We start from the raw sequence: 21,335 nt of genomic DNA on the forward strand, positions 1-21,335 counted from the left end.
CCATTTGCCTTAACACAATAACAAAATAGAAACAAAATAGACGACACAGTTCGGGCTTGATATAATTCTAGCAGTTCTGTGCTATTTCAGTCTGAAAACGAACACTCTTGGCACATTATGTGTGATAATCATCAATGAAAATAAGAAATAAGTTCCAATTTATATTATACGTTCTATGACTTATACTGGATGAAAAAAATATCAGACTTGATCTTAGGTTGAGATCTATAAAGCACACTTTGACTTTGCTCAGACTTAAGACACTGTTAAAACGAGACAGCGCTATGCCGCTGGCATAAATCTGTCTCGTTTTAACTGAAACTTCAGTCTATGCAAAGTCAAAGTGCAATCTATAGATTTTAACCTTAGATAATGTAATAAATAGTAGGGGCATGAGTAGAATTTAAAAGAATTGCTCTGAAGACAAGACAGCAGTAAAATAAATAATCAAAATAATTTTTACACAGGTGTTAATCCATATCAATTCTAAGTGCGAAAGTGTGTCTGTTTGTCTGTCTGCTTCCTTTTCACGGCTCAACCGTTAAATAGATTTTGACGACTTTTTTCGAAAATTTATACTGGGAACCACTGAATTTTTTGAAATCTATAACAACGGCATCTTCTAGTTTATAATAACAGCTTAGTTGAAAAAAAGTTTTCAAGTAAGAAAAATTAAATACTATCTTTCTTATTTTCATTTCATTTCATGTTTAAACAACATAAGTGATGATTAAAGAAAGAAAATCTATAAGTGTAGACTTACCATGTTATCGATTTCGTTAGCCGATATGAAGTTTTGTTCCTCTTTAAGGAAGTACTGACTCTTTGACCAGATGTTGAATATTTCTGCCACGTGGTTGTATAGTTCTTCGGCCTCTAAAGTTTTAAACAAAGAACAAATAATAAAGATCGTTCTTCAAAGTTATTAATTGGGAAAGTAAAAATTCAGGCTGGCTGTAGATATATGGACGAACTTGAGCTTTAAAACTAGTGGGTCAAGGTCCATTTTGGTTTAACGCTAAAGTGTTTCGACACTCGAATTCTATTAAAGTCGGTGTGATGTAAAATCTCATACTAAGTATAGAAGAAAGTTAAAACCGAGAAAATCATGGTAAGAAAGAGTACCTACCTGGTACGTTGTTCCGAAGCCAATGGTTCCTCTGAAGATCGACGTATTTGATGAGAAGAGGGTAGAATGAGTAAATATCTCGCACTAGAAGTTGCCAGTCCTCTTGTATCTGCGATTCCACTTGCGACGTGTCGTCCGTTGATGACTAGAATATTGAAAGATAGATAAGAAATTATATGTTCTAAATAAATAACAGGAACAAGTTTAGATAAACCTACATATATACAACGATAAGGTGACGACTAACTGAAAAATCTATCAACACACCGCTCAAACAGCTCAATGGACGGAGCAGGCTGTTTGACATTTTCAAAAATCCTTTCTTAACGGATGTCTACGTCTATGTCTATGTCTATAGCTATCTGCATGCCCAGTTTCAGCCCGATCCGTCCAGTTGTGAGCTGTGCGTCGATAGATCAGTCAGTCAGTCACTTTTTCCTTTTATATATTTAGATTTATCTAAAGCTTTCGATATGGTATAACACAGTTTAACTAAAGACTTACTTTAATAAAACCTCTCAAACTCTCTTCCTTATGGAACATGGTATCGGTCCTCTTTCTCACTCTCTCAGCGAGAGGTAAGAAGGACTCCCTCAGCAATTCCTCAGAACTGTTGATGATGATCTGTTGCGTGTATGTCGCGATGCGGGTCATCCAAGGAGCACTTTCGTTGCCAATGTTCTTCTTGATGAGCTTGAGGACGTTCTTCAGGAGTTGGTTCATGTGTTCTGCTGTTACCATTGTTACGTGGTTTCTGGAATTATGGTTTTACGAATAAATTTATATCTAAACAGATTTCTTCGAGGAGAAAGAGCAGGCATCACAGAACCATAAGAATATTAGGTAGGTACGGTTGGCCTCAGAATCCGAGTAGCAATTCCGCGTAACTATTGTATCAAAACCAGTCGCACTAATGACTTTTACCTATAAACACGCCACACACACCTAACGCATGTATTTTATTGTAACTTTTCATGCAAAGGTGCATGAGACGGGTCTGCCCGCGAAATTCAATTTGGTTTTCAGCAATTTGTAAATTAATACGGCAAAGTAGGCTTATGTCATTCTAATTCCGACAATGGCAGTATCATCTTCACAGGATTACATAAAAATATTTACTTAAAAGTGTTCAGTTTAAGTAATTAGTCAAAATAATGAGTTTGAGATGAGTTACTCACAAATTAGTCGATACTATAGCTAATTTCTTAAACTGGAACCTTTCAAGTAAAGATTTTTATATAAACAAGTGGCGCAATTAGAATGCCATAAGCCTACTTTTGTCGTATTAGTTTACAAATTGCGAAAAACCAAATTAAATTTGAATTTCGCGGGCAGACCCGTCGCACGCACCTTAAAATGAACTTACCCAGCAGTGGGAGTGACATTGTCAGGCCCCTGGGCCCACCAGAACGGCAGATAAGAACACAGCAACGGCATAACCACATCAATGATGTGAGGAGCTTCGTTGTAAGTCTTGTCCGATTCTACGAACTGATCTACTTCGTTTAATATCGACTCGAGAGTAGGCATCGATTGCTCCATTTTGGCCATTATGTCTGCAAGTAATTATAAAATTGATATGTCATTAATTTATTTGGATGCAAAAACAATGAATAACATTGTAATAAAAAACAGTAGGTAAATCAAAATGGATGGGAGCAACAGATCCTCGTAATTTTTTGCATGAATATAGTTAAGGACCTGAAGAATAACATAGGCTACTTTTTATCCCGGTATTTAAATCTACGCGGACTAGTAGCAGTAGGATAAAATGATATAATTTTTTTTTTTGGAACAATAACTTACCTTTAGCTTCAAGTGAGTGGTCCGCTATGCGGTTCAGTAGAGAGAACTGGTTGTGCTTGTTGAGATGAGGTTCGAAGAACGCCACTGGGAACGTGGAACTGAAGGCGCCTAAACATGACCCCTGTGCAAAAATAACAAATACAGGCATAACGCATAAGACAAAATTCTCGAACAAATTTTCTTCTTTTTCAGGGCACATTAGACCCTGTATCACGATGACCGTTGCCGATCTACTTGTGCCACCGTTTTACAGTTCTCGTGCAAAATTAATAGCCGCCAGGAACAGCAGCAGCTTCTTGGCCGAGATGTTTTTCGCATTAGGGAAAAACATACTACACCCGAGGGTGCACAAGGTTTGAGGCTAGGGTACGCTGGGACTAGGGAGCCTAAATAGGCAGAACCCATTTATTTGCAGGTCGAAATCCCGACCGCTCGCGATCGTATTGTAAGGGGCCAGGCGGCGAATTTTTTGCAATTTTTTTTTAAGGCTTTCATATAATTTTGTAGATCCCAAATGGTAGGGTAAGCAGTGCCTTCGAGCTTCTATCGGAAAAACGCCTCTGCCGGGGGTGTAGTATGTTTTTCCCTAAGTGAAGACTATGTTTATGCATTAGTGCCTGACAATTAGGGCCTGCCTGTTTAGGGCGTTTCCGCATCCTCTTTACAGAGCCTACACATAGCCAAGTATTGGAGCTTGAAATTGACTTACCAGTGCAGGTTTATTCCTTTCAATTTCAGTCTTGAGATATTTTCTGTCGTGTGTGAGCGTCGCATCGGTACCCAGCGTGTATAAGGACCCAAGCATCTTGTATGAGGCCACTTGAATTTCGTCCACTGAAACAATTCAAAGAGAACTCTCTTTAACAGAAGATTAAAGAGACATGGCGTTGATTCTGATGTTTTTCTCTAAACTAAATTTAGACTCTTTGCATCTCTATTATCTTTATAATATTGCTAAAAAAGGACAGAAAATGAATTTTAAATTTAAAGACTACATTTCAGTGCACTCTCTCAACTCGCTCTCTCATAAAGAAAAGGGTTTGGGCTTTATTCCATCACGTTGGTGAGAATATGACGGTGAACTCTCAGGCAGGTTTCGTTACGATGTTTCTTTCACCAAAAGTAAGTGATATTAATGAATTTCTTAGTACGCAAATAACTCTGAAAAGTAAGAGGTCTGAGAAGTTAAGAGCCTGGAATCGAACCTCTGACTCTATACGAGAACGAAGTCTCAACAACTGGGCTAACACTGCTTTTTCAAAGCTATAATAAAATACGAAATCATTTGCAGTCACTCACGCGTAAATATCAATTTGTTTTATTATACCTAGCTTGTATTTTATGTTTGGTTTAAATGTACTTTTTTCAGTACATTCGTCGAGTGACTGTACTTTTCCATGTTCTGGTAAAATTATATTCGAAAAAGTGTTGAAATGTAACTTTTTATATAAAACTTTAAATATTTTTTTTTGCAGGTCATGTTAAGTCATGCTCTGTATGATAAAAGTAAAAAAGAGCAAGCGTTTTCAGATGTACTTAAAAATATGACGTTAGCTAATAACATACTACAAGACCTCTTAAAGAATTACGAACGTCTCGAAAAAGTCTACCAGTCCGAAGAACTGTTGCAAAGTAATTCTTCTTCTCATGAAATCGACCAGACTTTCAAAAGTTTTATGCCAAGCAAACAAAATCAGCAGAGGGATACATCATATGAGGAGCATACAAGTAGCCCATATGCAGGAACAGCAATGATACTTTATGCCAGTGAATCAGTTGAAAAGGAATCAGAAGATAGCATCAAGGAAGATATAAAGGAAATAAATACTCAGAAACCAATTAAATCACATCCCAATTACGTTGACGTTGGTAAAGTTCTACAGAAACAAGTTTTAAATCAAACTGTTGCAGATAAAAAAGTTATGAGTAACAAATTTAAAACAAAAGGAATTGTAACAAATAATAATTTAAATAAAAACAGCTCACTGGAATATTTACAGTCTGATGAAGTAGAACAGATAATTATAGATATACAGGAAGATGTAAATGGCTTAGATGAGGATACAAAAGATACAAGTGATGTAACCGAAGCAACAAATACCCCACATAAAGGGATTGAAAAAAGTAATTCAAAAGAAACAATGAAAAACATAATGGGTGAAAAAACAAGGTTTAGTATCCAACATATGACTCCAAAAAGAATAGATAGAAAAATTCTCTCTGGAAGACCAATTGGAATTAAAAATAACGGTAGTAGAGTTAAAAAAATTGTTTATTCAGAACCATTCTCTCCAGACAAAATTTGGCAAGAAATTAAAAAAAAGCCTGTTAAGTTAAGAAAGGACAGAGAACAAATTCTTCGAAAAAGTAATAAATCTGGTAAAAACAATGAAAAAATTACAGTTCTAATTTTAACCAACAATGAAAAAGTAAGCTTAAAAATTATTTAAACTATCGATAGCAGTAAAAATTTTGATGATATTTTTAATTTGCAATTTTTGTGTGAGTTTAAAATTGTAATGTTACCTTTTAGGATAATAATAATTGGAAAAAAAGGCCAAAACCCGATATCAAAGAAGGTTTGCTCAAATTCGATTTTCCAAAAAAAATATTGCGAAGTGGATACGGAGAAAAGTGTTTACAAATACCAATAAGAAAATGTAAAAAAGTAAGTATCGATTAGTCGATTTTATAAGACCAATAACAAAGCTTCATAATAGGTACCAAGACTTCATAAGATTTCAACCACAACAAGAAATTACTAAAGTGTTTAAAAATTTCAGGCTTTGCAAATCGTGCGCAAAAATATTTGTAAAAGACGCTTCAAATGCAAATCGGATTTCAAATCAGACTTTATACAAAATTCTAAACATGCTTGCGATAAGGAATTCGCTTACAGAGAAGAAACTGCAAATACAAGCAGTAATAAAACTAATACTACAAGGAAAACACGGCTCATAGTATCAGAGTCTAGAAAAACAGTAAGTTTATAAAAGGAATTTAGCTAGTTTCAAGTATCATTACTAACCACAATTTCGCATTCCGAAAACCTAAAGAATAAATACCCACTAAGGGGATGAAATAGAGGTCTGTAGGTAGTCCACACGGACAAAGTCGCGGGAATAAGCTCATTAGTTATACAGTAATATTAAATTTTTGAAAAGAGGAAAAATGCTCACAAAAAATACAAAACATATTTAAAAATAATATTAAGAAAGAATTCATTATTATGTTACAGCAACTTCAAAATTTCAAATCTCTGCGCAATGATACGCCGCAAGATTATTTTTTAAGAGCCAGGAAGCTTAGAGATAAGTATGAGAAGAAATGTCAAAAGGAGTCAATGAAAAAATGCAATAATGCGTGTGGTTATACCATCGAAGAGACTTGTAGCGTACATACATGTGAAAGGAGAATAAAGAAAGCCATAAAAAGAGAGTGTAAAATTGAATGCAAAAAAATTTATACCGATGATAAAGAAAATATAAAATCGTCTAGTGAATTTTATAGTGATAGCGAACACGATGACGATAGCGATGACGATAGCGATGACGATAGCGATGACGATAGCAATGACGATAGCAATGACGATAGTGATGATGATAGCGATTAATAAAATAAATAAAAGAGACTTTCAAACAACTGAACCGATTTTCTTGGATTATAGCTAAGAACACTCTTGATCAAGCCACCTTTCAAACGAAAAAAACTACATTAAAATCGGTTGATTAGTTAAGGAGCTACGATGCCACAGACAGAAACACAGATACACACGTCAAACTTATAACATTTGGGTCCCTCTTTTTGGGTCGGGGGTTGAAAACAAAAATCACAAATTTGTTTATTTTATTTTGAAATCTTTCCTGCACGCAAATTAATAATATTATCATAATATTCCTATCATAGGAATACCAAGTAAAATTAAAAAAAAAAAAAAACAATGAAATGATCGGGAAGAACATGCAAATGGAGCAGTACCAATATTATTGTACAGAAGAATTTATTGAAAATACAGCGTATTGGCTTTCCTTTTTAACCCCCGACCCAAAAAGAGGGGTGTTATAAGTTTGATGTGTGTATCTGTGTATCTGTGTATCTGTCTGTGGCATCGTAGCGCGTAAACGAATGAACCGATTTTAATTTAGTTTTTTTTGTTTGAAAGGTGGCTTGATCGAGAGTGTTCTTAGCTATAATCCAAGAAAATCGGTTCAGCCGTTTAAAAGTTATTAGCCCTTTTCTAGTTACAGTAACCTTCACTTGTCGGGGGTGTTATAAATTTTTAATTTACACTTGTATTTAAAGTGAATACAATAAGTTTTTACTGGTGTTAAAGAATAAAATCGTTTAGAAAACCTGATAGTGATTGCGATAGCAATAGCAATTAATAAAATAAAATAGCAATGTATTCACAAATTAAAACTTATTTCATTTTGAAGTTTTTAATATATCGCTGCATTTCATTTTTCCTATCAATAAATGCAATTATAATTTTACAGCAATCAAACTCGCGCGCATCTGTAGGTATTTGTAGTTTACAATGTGGCTTTACAATAATTATTTCTTGTTCATATTTTTAGCATTATTGGTAAGTTTAAGTTATGTAAGTATATCAAATAAATTGTATATCAATTAAAATATTTAACTACTAATTAGTATGCGTTAACATTTCTATATTACAGATGCCCTGTAATTTTGTAGAAAACAATAATCCAAAAGAAATATTGTATGGAAATATTTACTTAGTGGAAAATGTAGTTCCTAGCCAAATCGAACGAAAGTTTTTGGAAGTGATGAATTCTGTTGTACTGAAGAAGCCTGTAGTAATAGATTCTAAGAGAAAACAAACTACAAAAGAACAAGACATTAAACCGACAGGCGCTATAGTAATACTTAAACAAGTTATAAATGATAAACATAAACACATAACTCACGGAACGAGACTAGAACCACAAAAAATAAATATAGCAGGATTCGGAAACCGTTCAACACCCAATATTCTACGAGACAAGTATGGTGATGCTTGCATTAAAGTTGCTGTACGAAAATGTTATAAGGTAATTATAATACAAGGGTATAATTAAAAATTTACAACACCCCCGACAAGTGAAGGTTACAGTAAGTAGAAAAGAGCCGATAACTTTCAAACGGCTGAACTGATTTTCTTGGATTATAGCTAAGAACACTCGATCAAGCCACCTTTCAAACAAAAAAAAAAAAACTAAATTAAAATCGGTTTATAAGTTTAGGAGCTACGATGCCACAGTCAGATACACACGTCAAACTTATAACACCCCTCGTTTTGTTCCTTGTTTCACCCCTCGAGGGATAAAAACAGAACCGAGAAACTTCATTGCAACAACATATTTATTTTAGCATTCATAGTTAATGGTTGGAATGCAGTAAATTGATATTTATGATTTACTAGATGATAGGTACCCATAACTTCGTCCGTCGTGATTTATTTAGGTTTTTACAAATGGAAACTCTTCGATTTTCCGGGATAAAAAGTATCATATGTCCGTCTGCACGATGCAAGCTATCTAAGTATCAAGAAGATGAAAACATCCACAACTTCGTTCACGTGGATTCAGGTTTTTAAAAATCCTGTGAGAATATTTTCCTGGGAAAAAAGCATCCCATAGCCATCTAAGGGTAGGTTTTTAAAAATCCTGTGGGAACTCTTTGATTTTCCGTGACCAAAAGTAGCCTATATGCTTACCCCCGATGCAAGCTAAGTATCTCTGTACCTTTCGTCAAAATGGTTGGGTAGTAAAAAGCCAGCAGACAAACAGACATACATTACTATGGACTATAGATCAAGTATTTATTACTGAGAGGGGTTTTTTTTTTTCGTGAATAGCCTAAAATATGCTTCCCCGGGATGCCAGCTATCTCTGTAGGTACCAAATTTAGTCAAAAAGTTTGGGTAGTGAAAAGCTAGCAGATAAACAGACATACACATTTTCGCATGTTTATAATATTACTCTGGGCTATGGATTACGTATTTTTTGCTTAAAAGGCTTTTTCTTTTTCTCATATAAGTCGTGAAGAAACCTGCATCTCTCTCGAGAGGGAAACTCTTGGATATGTGTAGCCCGCCAAAGTACAATAGAGCTACTCTTGGAAACTAATAGATTGGATATAATTACTTTCAGGCATTAATCGCAGTAAACAATAATGTTTGTAAAGTCCGTTACAAATGCAAGTCCAGTTTCAAGTCTTACTTCAAAAAGAAGTCCAAAGTGGGATGCATCAAAGAGTTTGATTATAGCAAAGGCACTAATAATGGGAAGAATTCGAGATATAATGCAAGAGGTAATTAATTCAACAATAAATGACCCTAATTAAACATTGATAATTATTATGCCCGAAGAACTATGTCTGATGAGTGATGACGCAATGATAAATAAGCTTATGAGTAATATGATCATCATACTGTTTAAGACACTAGTTTACAAGTGTAAATTAAAAATTCATAACACCCCCGACAAGTGAAGGTTACAGTAACTAGAAAAGAGCTGATAACTTTCAAACGGCAAAAAAAAAACTAAATTAAAATCGGTTCATTAGTTTACGAGCTACGATGCCACAGACAGACTTATAACACCCCTCTTTTTGGGTCGGGTGTTGATAAAGATAAATTAATTCGATATAGCTTTTCAGGCAACGTGGATGCTACTAGAGAGGGTTATCTTGACGCCTGTATACCTTATATGGTACCGAATTATAAGGTAAGTAAATACTATTTTAATTTCATTAATGCGATAGTCATTTTTTGGGTTCCGTGACTCAAAAGGAAAACGGAACCCTTATAGGATCACTTTGTTGTCTGTCTGTCTGCCTGTCCATCTGTCGTGTCTGTCAAGAAAACCTATAGAGTACTTCCCGTTGATCTAGAATCATAAAATTTGCCAGGTAAGTAGGTAGGTCTTATAGCACAGATATTTTTTCCTTTACTTGTGCTATAAGACCTACCTACGCACAGACAGACAGACAACAAAGTGATCCTATAAGGGTTCTGTTTTTCCTTTTGAGGTACGGAACCCTAAAAACGTGAACTAACCTTAATGTATAAAACTGTAATTTTAGGTATTACGTCGTACCATAACTCAACGAAACGACACGGTTCCAAATGTGTTTGCAAACGTGCTACGCAAACGCAAATCCGATAAGAAATGTCAAAGACTGTCCAGAGCGAAGTGTTATCGAGCTTGCTGTTTCGCGTTAAATGAGACGTGCACTAAATATGACTGCTCCAGGAGAACAAAGAGGATTTTTAATAAAATCTGCAAGGAAGAGTGCAAGAGAGCATACAAAGTCAAAGGAACATCCGATAGTAGCGACAGTAGTAGCGTTAGTGATTGAAATTAAATGTATAATTTCTATAATAATAGCCAGCGCTCATGTTTTATTAAGCTATTATTATTATACACGCACGCACGCACGCACGCACGCTTCTGTTATAATTTATAATAAAGGAATAAAATAAAAACCTAAACTCCGACCGGCATAGTGCGCGGTGCGGCGTTGAAAGTTGATTTATTCCTGTACGTGTGCTATAAAATCTACCTACCTGTAAAATTTCATGATTCTAGGTCAACGGGAAGTACCCTGTAGGTTTCTTGACAGACACGACGGACGGACGGACAGACAGACAGACAACAAAGTGATCCTATAAGGGTTCCGTTTTTCCTTTTGAGGTAGGAAGCCTTAAAAAATCAGCTAGTTTGATATAAAAGTGAGGACAGCTCCATATCTGTACAAATAACAAATTTTTATATAAAAATAAAGAAAAAAAAAATTACATATGCAAACTGATGTTTTCCGTTTAGTTTAACTCACACAACAGATCAGCGCCGTACTCGCAATTGGCCAGGTGGTCGAACATAGCTGTCAGCACGGGGAGTATGACGCCATTGATATAACCCAGTGACGTTGAGGTCTTCAGGTGGGTTCCTCGAAGGTGAGAATATTTGCCCTGAAATATTAACATCATAAAAAAAAGTTACGAGACATTACACCGCGTTTAATAGCTTTATCGGGTGACAGAAGGGTTGGCTCGTTTTTTGCGCAACGGATGCTGGCTTGTGTGTGTGGAAATGCACCACTCCACGCGGGCATGATTCATATAGTAATCGGATAAGGCCAGCTAATTTTATTGAAAAAAAAAAACCATTTTATTTATACACTAGCTATCGCTTCGCTCGCGTGACTCAAGGTTTTAATAATAATTGAGGTTTGTTACAATATTTTTGGTGCAGTGCAATAATGATATAATGGTTAATGTTATAGCGTGCTATCCTGTGGGAACTGTTTGTTTTTTGGAAGGAAAAGTAACCTGTATCACTTTTTAAGCCCTCGACTATGTCTATGCAAAAATTGGCGCCAATAAGCAGCGCTTTTTCTTGTGCGATTGGCTGTACGATTGATTGAGCGATTGGTAGTTCGGTTGGTTGTGCGATCACTTGTGCGATTGGTTGTGCGATTAGTTGTACGACTGGTTGTACGACAGGTTGTGCGATTAGTTGTACGACTGGTTGTGCGATTAGTTGTACGACTGGTTGTGCGATTAGTGGTACGACTGGTTGTACGACTGGTTGTGCGATTAGTTGTACGACTGGTTGTACAACTGGTTTCCAACGAAAGTTACGACTCCATTCCCAGCCAAATCCGTCAAGTAGTTTTTGCGTGAAGGAATAACAAACATACACACACACACATATAGGTATACACATACACACAAACTTTCGCCTTTATAATATTAGTGTGATAATATTTTACTTACATCCTGTAAATTCATGATAGTATGACCGAGATCATCAGCAACATTATTGAAGAAGGTAAGCATAGAAGTTCGGATGAACTCGGGACAGTTCTTGACGAGGGACTTCGCGTCGATGCCTTTCACCAGCACTTGGAGACAGCGGACCGTGATGCGGACGTCTGGACCGAATGCTGCTAACCTGGAAGAAAATAGAATATTCTAGAATTAAAGAGAAGAAAGAAAACACGTTTATTAAAGACAAGGAACTAAAAGTTTAGCCCGCTAGAGCTTCGCCCACGTGGATTTAGGTTTTCAAAATGCCCTGAGAACTATTTGATTTTCCGGGATAAAAAGTAGCCTATGTGCTAATCCAGGATACTATCTATCTCCATTCCGAATTTTAGCCGAATTCGTCCAGTGGTTTTTGCGTGAAGGAGTAACAAACATACACACACACACATACAAACTTTCGCTTTTATAATTTTAAGTGTGATGCGAAAGTGTATCTGTCTGTTTGCTAGCTTTTCAAGGACCAAAAACTTTACCGATTTCGATGGGTACAGAGTTAGCTTACATCCCGAGGACGGATATAGGCTAGGCATAGGCTTTTTATCCCGGGAAATCAAAGAGTTCCCACAGGATTTCCCACTGCTTATAAGAAGGCCGTCTAACCGAATTATATTAAATCTGGTATACCTACTCAAAGATAGCTTGCGAAATCGAGATAACTTACTTTTTATCCCAGAAAACAAAGAGTTCCTGCGGGATTAAAAAAAAAAATTAAATCCAAGCGGACGAAATCGCGGCATTATCTAGTTTGCTGTAATCCGCTGAAGGAGACAAATCTGTTGGTATTAGTGCAACAAGTTATCAAAAAGCATTCGAAATTCAATTCGAAAATGTTTTCAAAATACATTCTAAATTCAATTAGAGAACATAGTTTCGTTTGTGATTGGTTAGTGACTCAAAATGGTTAGCGCACACTGAGATTTTTATCCCTATCATTTGTATGGGATTACGTAACATAGAGAGCGTAATACTAACTTCTTTCCGTGGATATGGTGTAATGACATATCAGAAATCATACCTGGACCGTAATAAGCTCGCCAGTTTACAGAACAGTGCGGCGACCATCTCTTTCTCTTTCAAGCTGGCCGCGCCCACGTTGTTGGTTGCCGTGGCAACCGCGATGAAGTAGTTGCGATGCGTTGAGAAGTATTTCTCCATTAAAGGCAGTACCACCTATGTTAAAAGAAATATTATAGAACTAACAGTAAAGGAAGTATCATTGGAAAATGTTTAACTGCACAAAAAATAGGACGATCTTTTGCACCAGAGGGCACTGTAGGTATAGTGCATAGCTGAAGAGTCTCCTGCGGTAGTGGTTCGGTGCGGGAGGGAGACAGCTGTCACAAGTTGACCAATCACTGAGCTCTCGCGTCACGTCATCAAACCCCTCCCCCCTCCGCACCACTCCACTACCGCAGGAACCTATAGATCTTTTCAACGAATAGTTCATATGGCGTTATGTTGGCTCCCCTGTCTGTCAATTCATTGGCAGCATATTGGCATGAGAAGACGCGGATTTTGTTTATTTTCATGAATGAATTAAATGAAAATCAAATGAAAATAAATAAAATCTGCGTCTTCTCTTGCCAATATGATGCAAACATGGTGCCAATGACTTATACAGACGCCATAGCAACTATTCGTTGAAACGATCTATACTCAGTTATGCGTTGCACCTGTAGTTTTATAGTGGACAGTGTACTTAAGGTTAACATAACAGAACAACCAAGAATCCTAATAAAAGCAACATTTTAAAGCAGTAAGATTTTTAACATGCATGCATTAAAATTACCGCATGGGGACAAGCCAACAAACATACAGACTTTTGCATATATATAACGGGTATTGATGTATTATTTGCGATACTGATAACCACAAATCATGCATAAAAGGATGAATATGCGTTTGTAGACGATTTATTGCATTTTTTTTCTCTTTCGTCTGGCTTTACAAAGATTAGCCAATGTCAAGTTTGTAGTTATTTGTAACAAGTTAGTTAAACTATACAAGTATGGACCCCGTCTGTGCCGGCGCTCGCCGACATACGCACGGCACCCCCTTAGAGCGCTTTCCAGTCAGTTTTAACAAAAAAAAAAAACCCTGCAAAAAGGCAGAGCACGCCCGCCAGCTAACACCAACGACGAAGTCTTTATTGCATTTATTTATTTAAGCAATTAAGCGTGCACTACATACCTACATAATTAATTTCCACCTACCTTCTTAAAATACTTAAGATCCGCCTTGTCTTGCTTGCAATACAATAAAATTACACAAATAAAATAAAATAGAAGAGAAGAAATTACAAATCGATCTAAAAGAGATAGATAGTTACAAAGTGATCTAAAAGTCCTATAGTACAGAAGATCTTTTTACAAAAGAGAAAAGAAAATAATTTAAAGCAAACATGATCTGTACAAAATATGGAAAATATGTAAAATAGGTATTAAATTCAAAAGTTTAGTTTAATGTTTAGGGTTAGTACTACGATCAAGTTTAGTTACCTTAGTTACTTAGGAAAAAATTTAACTCTCAAACGTTAAAGAAGTTAATAATGCCTATTTTGAAAAAAAAAAAACACTAAAGGTAGTAACTCACTTACACGACACAGCTTCCACACGGTAAAAAGTTCATCAAAATATGGGCTTAAAGTCGTACTCTGTACATTTTACAGTGACTACATACAATTGCAATAATATAAGCGACCTTTCCGTAATCTAGCCACTCGATGGTTGCCGTCTCGTTTACCACGCGTCTGCAGCTTGCGGGCCACTCAAGTAAGTTGTAACGTGCGCAGTAGGGAGACGGCATACTGCTAGCTGTCATCGCGTTGACAGCGAGCTTTCTGCTAGCTGTCGGCGCGGGGACAACTAGGAATCACTATGATTTGAGGTGGAGGGGTATAGTGTGGGAGCGGTGTCGTGCAAATGAGCTAATACCTTTACAGTCTTATTCATAAAAATTTGTAGAAGCTTTATTAGCTTGTTATAAGCAAAGTTCTCAAAAACATGATTCATAAACGTTCAATAGTGCTAAAAGTGTTCAATAGCGGCTCCATAACTTATAACAGGCTGAACCCTACTATAAACCCTTATTAAAGAACAAGATGGCCGCCGTCTTGTCTTAACAGCTGATAATTTGTTTGGAAGTGAGGTTATTTTGTTTTGGTTGATTCTAGTGCCATTGCATTGTCATTATTATTTGTACGTTATTTATTCTGGATTCGAGAGGCTGTGGTAATTAACTAGAGTTGCAAGTTTTAATTGCCATAAGATGCTAGGGATGGACGTCGTGAAGTAGGTACCTAAAAGTTTCTACCTAATTTCGAAGTTTCTTTTCATGTAATCATTCTTTTACATAGGTATGTGATTTCTTCTAACGTAAGAAATATGGCGGTGATGCAGCTCAGTACCTAACTACATAAACCGAGAAGGATTTGGGTAAAAAAAAGGGCTGGCTCATTTTTTGCGCAACGGATCAGCCTGGCTGTCAAGCGTGGAAATGCAGCCAGTATTCTTGGCACCATTCCACACGGGCATGATTTGTATAGTAATTAGATAAGGCTAGCTTTAAGTTTTATTGTAATATTTTCAATTAAAAAAAAAAAAGGATTTTATTCCATGAATGTCCAGGTACTGTATCTAAATTCTAATACATACTTTTACCTAATACATCTTTTTTTTTAAATAGTATAATAAAATCTAACGCTAATTTCTAAATTCCTTCCTGTTTCCATTTTTATAATTAAATAAATCGGAACAAAACTCCGAACGATAATACCTAACTATCCTCCAGAACTCAGACAATTGACCGAAATTCGAAAACAAATGTCACACCTGTGTCACTTTTCTGTGTAGAGCCCAGTTTTTTTGCAATTTTGTCTATGAATTCATCAGAACGACAACATAACAAAGCGAAACTAGCCTATAGCGAGAATTTAGTTGTGAGAGGTTTATTGAACCTTTATGAATAAAGAAAGTTATGAAACGTTTAATAGGCCTAATGAGCATTTTAGCTAATGAACGTTTTAAACCTATATTAAGGGATTTTTATGAATAAGACTGTTAGTCCACAAAATTAATACACACCTTAGAAACGAATTTAATATCCCTCGTGCTGGTCTTGAAACTTGGTCGTCTACTGAACGTAGTGGATGGTTTCAATAGCTTCATATTAATCGTAGCTCTGTCAATATACGAAATCAACTTCTCCAGAAGCGAGTAAGCGAATCTGAGCTCTATTGCTACGCCAGTAGTGGTCTGTTCTGTATCACCCTGGGATGTTTTGGGCCGGTGCAGTTTGTATCCTTGGTATTGGAGGTATTTGAGGAACTCTTGGGATCGTTCTCGGTCCTTCTTTTTCTCTTTGTCAGTGAGGAGGTCGTATGGGACGAGTTGGGGATGGATTCCGCCTGAAAATTGTATGTTCAGCATCAAAATTCTTATTTGATAGTGATGAATTACTTACCAAGATTATTACATTGAATGATTTTGGCGACCCTGGTGTGGTAAGCGCTGGTCTTATTAGTGGAGGTCTCAGGTTCGATTCCTGGCAGGGCTTTGGAATTTTATAATTTCTAAATTTTCTCTGGTCTGGGTCTGGTGGGAGGCTTCGGCCGTGGCTAGTTACCACCCTACCAGCAAAGCCGTACCACCAACCGATTTAGCGTTCCGGTATGATGCCGTGTAGAAACTAAAGAGGTACGGGTTTAATAAAAACTTCCATACCTCTTCCAGGTTAGTCCACTTCCATCATAGACTGAATCATCACTTACCACCAGGTGGCATTCCAATCAAGGGCTAACTTGTGTCTGAATTAAAAAAAGTTTTTTATATTTCTGGTCAGGCATTATTATTGTATAGTTATTATTAGCCCATCAGTTTTCCCTTCCACCTATAATATGGGTACCTTCAAGTCAAGACTGAATAGGCAACTTCTAGGCAAGCGCGCTCCATCTTAGGCTGCATCATCACTTGCTAGCGAGTCTGATTGCAGCCAAGTGCTAGTCTATATAATTTAAAAAAAAACTGTTGACGTGACAACGTCTTATAATTCGATAGAGCCGGCTGCACGCACGAAAAAACATGACTCATGCGGCGTTACCTCGCTCTGAGGCGTTCCATGTAAGGTTTGAAGTGCAAGCGAGAGCGCGGAACGAGCGACAAAGAAGCACAATCGGCCTTTGTTTTCACGTTCAACTATCGTCAGTAAATCGACTTTACAGACAACCAATTTTTTTTTTTACCTCCGTTAGTAACCAGTTCCTCTTTTTTCTTCTTAGCCCAGATGTCGTGTGCGTTTTCAGCGAGCCTCTCCGCCATGTTTTGCATCTCACGCGACAACGTCAGGTTGGTCATATCCACGGGGTGCGGGTTGTAATTGAATGGAGTCGCTGAGTCCGTCTGTCCGTAGAAAATTAATATAAGCGAAGAATATTTTATTTTATTTAATAGGAAGCCAACGGTATACAAAGAAAAGTAATTATGACGATTTATATAAACTTAGGACTATCAATGTATACTCACTTACAGGCTAACTCAACATGCTTAATCTAAAACTTCTAAATAGTAAAACTTAACCTAAGACATTCTTTGCATAAAATCTATAATAATTAAATTAATTACTCAATAAGCCAAAAGTACAACAATTTTTAAAACTAACAATAAAAACTACAAAAAAGACTAAAAATAGCACCCTACAATTTCAAAATGAATCTTTAAATATTTTATACTAGCTGATACTACTACTACTACTATACTAATACTATACGAATACTAGCAGAAGAAGCGGTGATAGCCTAGTGGTAGTATCAAACGCGGAGCCGTTGATCTATCGAGAGCCTCGATAGCTCAACGGTAGAGGAGTAGACTGTATTTCGAACGGTCGGCGGTTCAAACCCCACCCATTGCACTATTATCGTACCCACTCCTGGCACAAGCTTTACGCTTAATTGGAGGGGAAAGGGGAGTATTAGCCTTCATGGCTTGGCGTCATGATTAGCATGGCTAATATTCTTTAAAAAAAAACAAAATAAAAACTTTATAAAGCTTTAAACTAGGAAGATGAGAAGTGATTTTTTTGAGACCTAAGAGTGAAGCGTAAAAGAGACAGTATAAACGATATTTTGGAATAAAAATTACCGTATCTTCCTCCTGCATGCATGTAAAGAAAGATAAATTGTTAGATATTTTTTTTCAAGTGTTTTATCCCCAAAACAAATATTACTTAATATAATAGGATCTAGTCTCAAAATTGACTCAGTATTCAACCCTAAGATCTGTTTATATTTCCTTGGAAGGGCATGGATAGGACCATGTAGGTACGAGTTTGAGACTTAAACTGGAAAGTTCCTCACTAACGTAAACATTTGACATTTAGTATGGACAGAAAAGGGAAAAGTTGCCATTTGCACTGATAACCTGAAGAAGATAACTGGAAAAGCTGGATGAGTAAGGCGGTTGACCTCAATGCGCGCTTTCAGAAATACCTTTATCCAGTACTAGAGGATGCCCGCGACTTCGTCCGCGTGGTATTAGGTTTTTAAGATCCCGTGGGAACTGTTTGATTTTCCGGGATAAAAAGTAGCCTAAGTCCGTCCCCGGGATATAAGCTAAATTACCCTGTACCTTTCGTCAGAATCGGTTAAACCTTTGGGCCGTGAAAAGGTAGCAGACAGACAGACACACTTTCGCATTTATAATATTAAGTATGGATTGGGCGTAAGTAAGATAATGATGATGATGATTATATTATTATTGGGGAGTCCATGATTGTATACTCACGACGCCGCCAGATTTGGACTGCCGTCTCATAGAGCTGCGATTGGTACTGGGTATGTCCACCTCAGAATGTTCAACGGACCAACCGATTGCCAGCAACGCTTTCAACGATTCGCGCACCGGTTCCTTGTAACGCTCTTTTTCCTGCAAAAATTTAAAAATATAAGAGATTGCTCTAGCAATAAAGCCGCCTTTGCACCCTCATGTATAGTTTCTTCTGTTGGGTTTATATTCTAAGTTCTTCTATTTGTTCTGTATATGTATAGGTTTGTGTGTGCAATAAAAAATTCTAAAAAATATATATATTTTCGAAACTAGCTTATATGCCCGTTACTTTATCCCCGTGAGTTACATACACTTCAAATCCATATTTTACTCCTTTAGGGGTTGAATTTTCAAAAATCCTTTCTTAGCGGATGTCTACATCATAATAGATATCTGTAGGCCTTTCAGCCCGATCCGTCCAGTAGTTTGAGCTGTGCCTTAATAGATGAGTCAGTCAGTCAGTCAATCACTCACTGTCTTTTTATTCAGCGTGTATATTTAGATAAATAAATGGAAACAGTTGCCATATAACACTAGCTTTAGCCCTTGGGGTTTCCCGCACGAAACTCAGACCAAGATGTTTCTTGAGTGAAACCATGGCCGCTGGGATAGATGTGTTCTGTTATTCTGTAGGATTGTGATGAATAAATGAACTTACATAATCGTTCAGCATATTGTAAGGTTTTAGGCGAGGATGCGTTTTTTGACTGTCCGACCAAGATTCACCGTACACCCAACCATTTTCGATTTTCCTGATCAAAAGAACATTAATTTGTGTGAAATAATTCATTGTGAAGAAATGAATTAATTTGTTTTATGTAAGGCAGCATAATAAAGGGTGTAACCAAAACGCTAGCTAAAACTTTGCGTTATTATTATACTATTTTCATACAATCCGCATTGGATTTCATACAACACAATTTACTATTGAGCTGTTTACTTAAACCGCTGTGCCCAAACTTAAAACTAGCTTAAGTTTGTTACGTTTGTTCTCATTAAGTGAAGTTTGTTTCTTTTGAGAATAAATTATTTAAACACAATGCCAGAAACCATTCTAAATTTCTTCCAGAAGCCTTATAATGTGAGAAAAATTAAAATCTTCAACGTGGCTAGAGTGTAAGGAAACCTTGTGATTTCCAACCATATTTTTTATTGGACTAATCTTACCTAGATGCCCAAGCATCATGGTAATGCTCGGAGAATTTCTGCACAATGGTGTTGAGGTCATTGTTGAGAGCCACTGATGATGTGTTGATGGGTTGAGGGTCGTACTGTGGGTTATCAGCACCTGAAAAATCAATAGGTATACTATACGCCTTTTAAAGAAAGAAAAGAAAGAAAAAACCTTTTTTTTTTTTTTTGGAAAGCTGTGCCCACACATTACCAGTTATACCTACGGGTCAGGTTATCCCGGCACTTCTGATACTTGAGCATTAAAGTCAAAAGACCTCAAGTTGTTTAAAGTAAAGGTAATTAACTACTAATAATTATATACGAGTGCATTGTAAGGTCTACATCTCCTGAAGATGCTCCAGTGTCGGTGTGAAACGTGCGTCGAGTGGTTTGGGATTTTTGTGCTTGTGTTTGTTTTTGCATATTGGATGGAATTGGCTAAAAATTAATCGTCTCACCCGTTGCCTGCGTATTTTCTTTTCCATAGAATTCATCGTCGTAGTTCTTGGACAGCGAATAGTCTGGTGGTAAAGCGCAACCTAAAAGAAAAGTTATAATTTGTACCATAAAAATCATCATTTAACAATTACTGTTATAACTTATAAGTCACCTAAATCGTGTGCCTATATTAGAATACAAAGACAAGAAATACAGACATAATCACACTTAATATTATAAAGGCGATAGTTTGTGTGTATGTTTGTTACTCTTTCAAGCAATTTTCACTGGACGGATTTGGCTGAAATTTTTAATGGCAATAGATTGGACCCTGGACATATTACACATAGGCTACTTTTATCCCGGAAAACTAAAGTTTTCCTACGGGATTTATAACCTATATCCACGGGAACGAAATCGCGGGCATCAGGTATTAAATAAGAAGACTATAAAAAGCAGCTTCTTAGTTTAGTAGTGATTCTATAGGTATCCTTTGTAATAACTTCTCAGAAACTGTGCTATAGCATAGATTAAGCATCATCCAATAATCACGCCTCAAAGGTCCTATATAATATAATTTTTCACCTATTTTTCAATCAACCTTCTCGTTCAAAAACATGGATTTTAAACTTACCAATGGCAATAAGACAGGGCAGGGCTTTCCCAAACAGCTCAGGCTCGTAATCCATCTTGCTCAAGGAGTCGAAGATGTTAGAAAACAGCATCATTGTCAGCCGCTTCTCTTCATCAGATGATGCGCCGTATATGCCTTGACCGCCCGTACTGCCGTAGTATTTAGCGCAACGCTCGTAGTGGAGTGTTAGCAACTGTCGATCAAATTAAAAATTAAGTTATAATGGACCTTTTATTTTGTTTTGGGGGTGGAAAAAATCCTACGGACTTCTGTCTGCTGGCAGGGTGTGTCCGACTCGCACGGACTAAAATAACCTTCCCATGACGCACAAGGTGAGCACGGAACTGCGTGTCATTACTTCATGTTGACCTTCTAAATCTCTATCTTCTTCTTTTCTTCTTTTTCTTTCTCTTCCCTTCGTATCATGATAGCCCTCAGCATTAGGCTATTTCGTTGCCAGGCGTCTTCGCTCGACAGCATGCGCGCTATAAGATTTCGTGC

General features: G+C 36.8%; 3 protein-coding genes across 43 annotated transcripts in view; 2 read left to right on the plus strand and 1 right to left on the minus strand.

Moving 5' to 3' along the window:
• LOC123878005 (ryanodine receptor) overlaps positions 1-21,335 on the minus strand; it is a 141,244-nt gene that overhangs the window by 50,506 nt on the left and 69,403 nt on the right. For 33 of the 41 annotated variants that reach the window (XM_045924982.1, XM_045924988.1, XM_045924983.1 and 30 more), the window contains 16 exons: positions 20,835-21,027; positions 20,221-20,301; positions 19,757-19,877; positions 19,248-19,341; positions 18,548-18,688; positions 17,011-17,167; positions 15,854-16,176; positions 12,787-12,941; positions 11,721-11,898; positions 10,778-10,913; positions 3,645-3,769; positions 2,936-3,056; positions 2,496-2,685; positions 1,634-1,883; positions 1,130-1,274; positions 764-876 (listed from right to left, as the gene is read on the minus strand). In XM_045924982.1, the coding sequence (XP_045780938.1) occupies positions 764-876; positions 1,130-1,274; positions 1,634-1,883; positions 2,496-2,685; positions 2,936-3,056; positions 3,645-3,769; positions 10,778-10,913; positions 11,721-11,898; positions 12,787-12,941; positions 15,854-16,176; positions 17,011-17,167; positions 18,548-18,688; positions 19,248-19,341; positions 19,757-19,877; positions 20,221-20,301; positions 20,835-21,027 (2,523 nt within the window). The remainder of the gene's footprint in view (positions 1-763; positions 877-1,129; positions 1,275-1,633; positions 1,884-2,495; positions 2,686-2,935; positions 3,057-3,644; positions 3,770-10,777; positions 10,914-11,720; positions 11,899-12,786; positions 12,942-15,853; positions 16,177-17,010; positions 17,168-18,547; positions 18,689-19,247; positions 19,342-19,756; positions 19,878-20,220; positions 20,302-20,834; positions 21,028-21,335) is intronic. The other 8 variants (XM_045925006.1, XM_045925001.1, XM_045924997.1 and 5 more) reach the window with 1 other exon arrangement.
• On the plus strand, positions 4,232-6,559 carry LOC123878012 (protein PFC0760c-like). The gene is made up of 5 exons (XM_045925032.1): positions 4,232-4,340; positions 4,411-5,364; positions 5,469-5,603; positions 5,719-5,916; positions 6,174-6,559. Exons 1-5 carry the CDS (start codon positions 4,290-4,292, stop codon positions 6,546-6,548), a joined length of 1,713 nt encoding a protein of 570 aa, XP_045780988.1. The 5' UTR covers positions 4,232-4,289; the 3' UTR covers positions 6,549-6,559.
• Positions 7,193-10,322, plus strand: LOC123878022. The gene is made up of 5 exons (XM_045925044.1): positions 7,193-7,520; positions 7,615-7,989; positions 9,091-9,250; positions 9,599-9,666; positions 10,025-10,322. The coding sequence occupies exons 1-5, from the start codon at positions 7,473-7,475 to the stop codon at positions 10,298-10,300; spliced, it is 927 nt and encodes a 308-aa protein (XP_045781000.1). The 5' UTR covers positions 7,193-7,472; the 3' UTR covers positions 10,301-10,322.

This window comes from Maniola jurtina, chromosome 25 (assembly GCF_905333055.1).
Source record: "Maniola jurtina chromosome 25, ilManJurt1.1, whole genome shotgun sequence".
NCBI lineage: Eukaryota > Metazoa > Arthropoda > Insecta > Lepidoptera > Nymphalidae > Maniola > Maniola jurtina.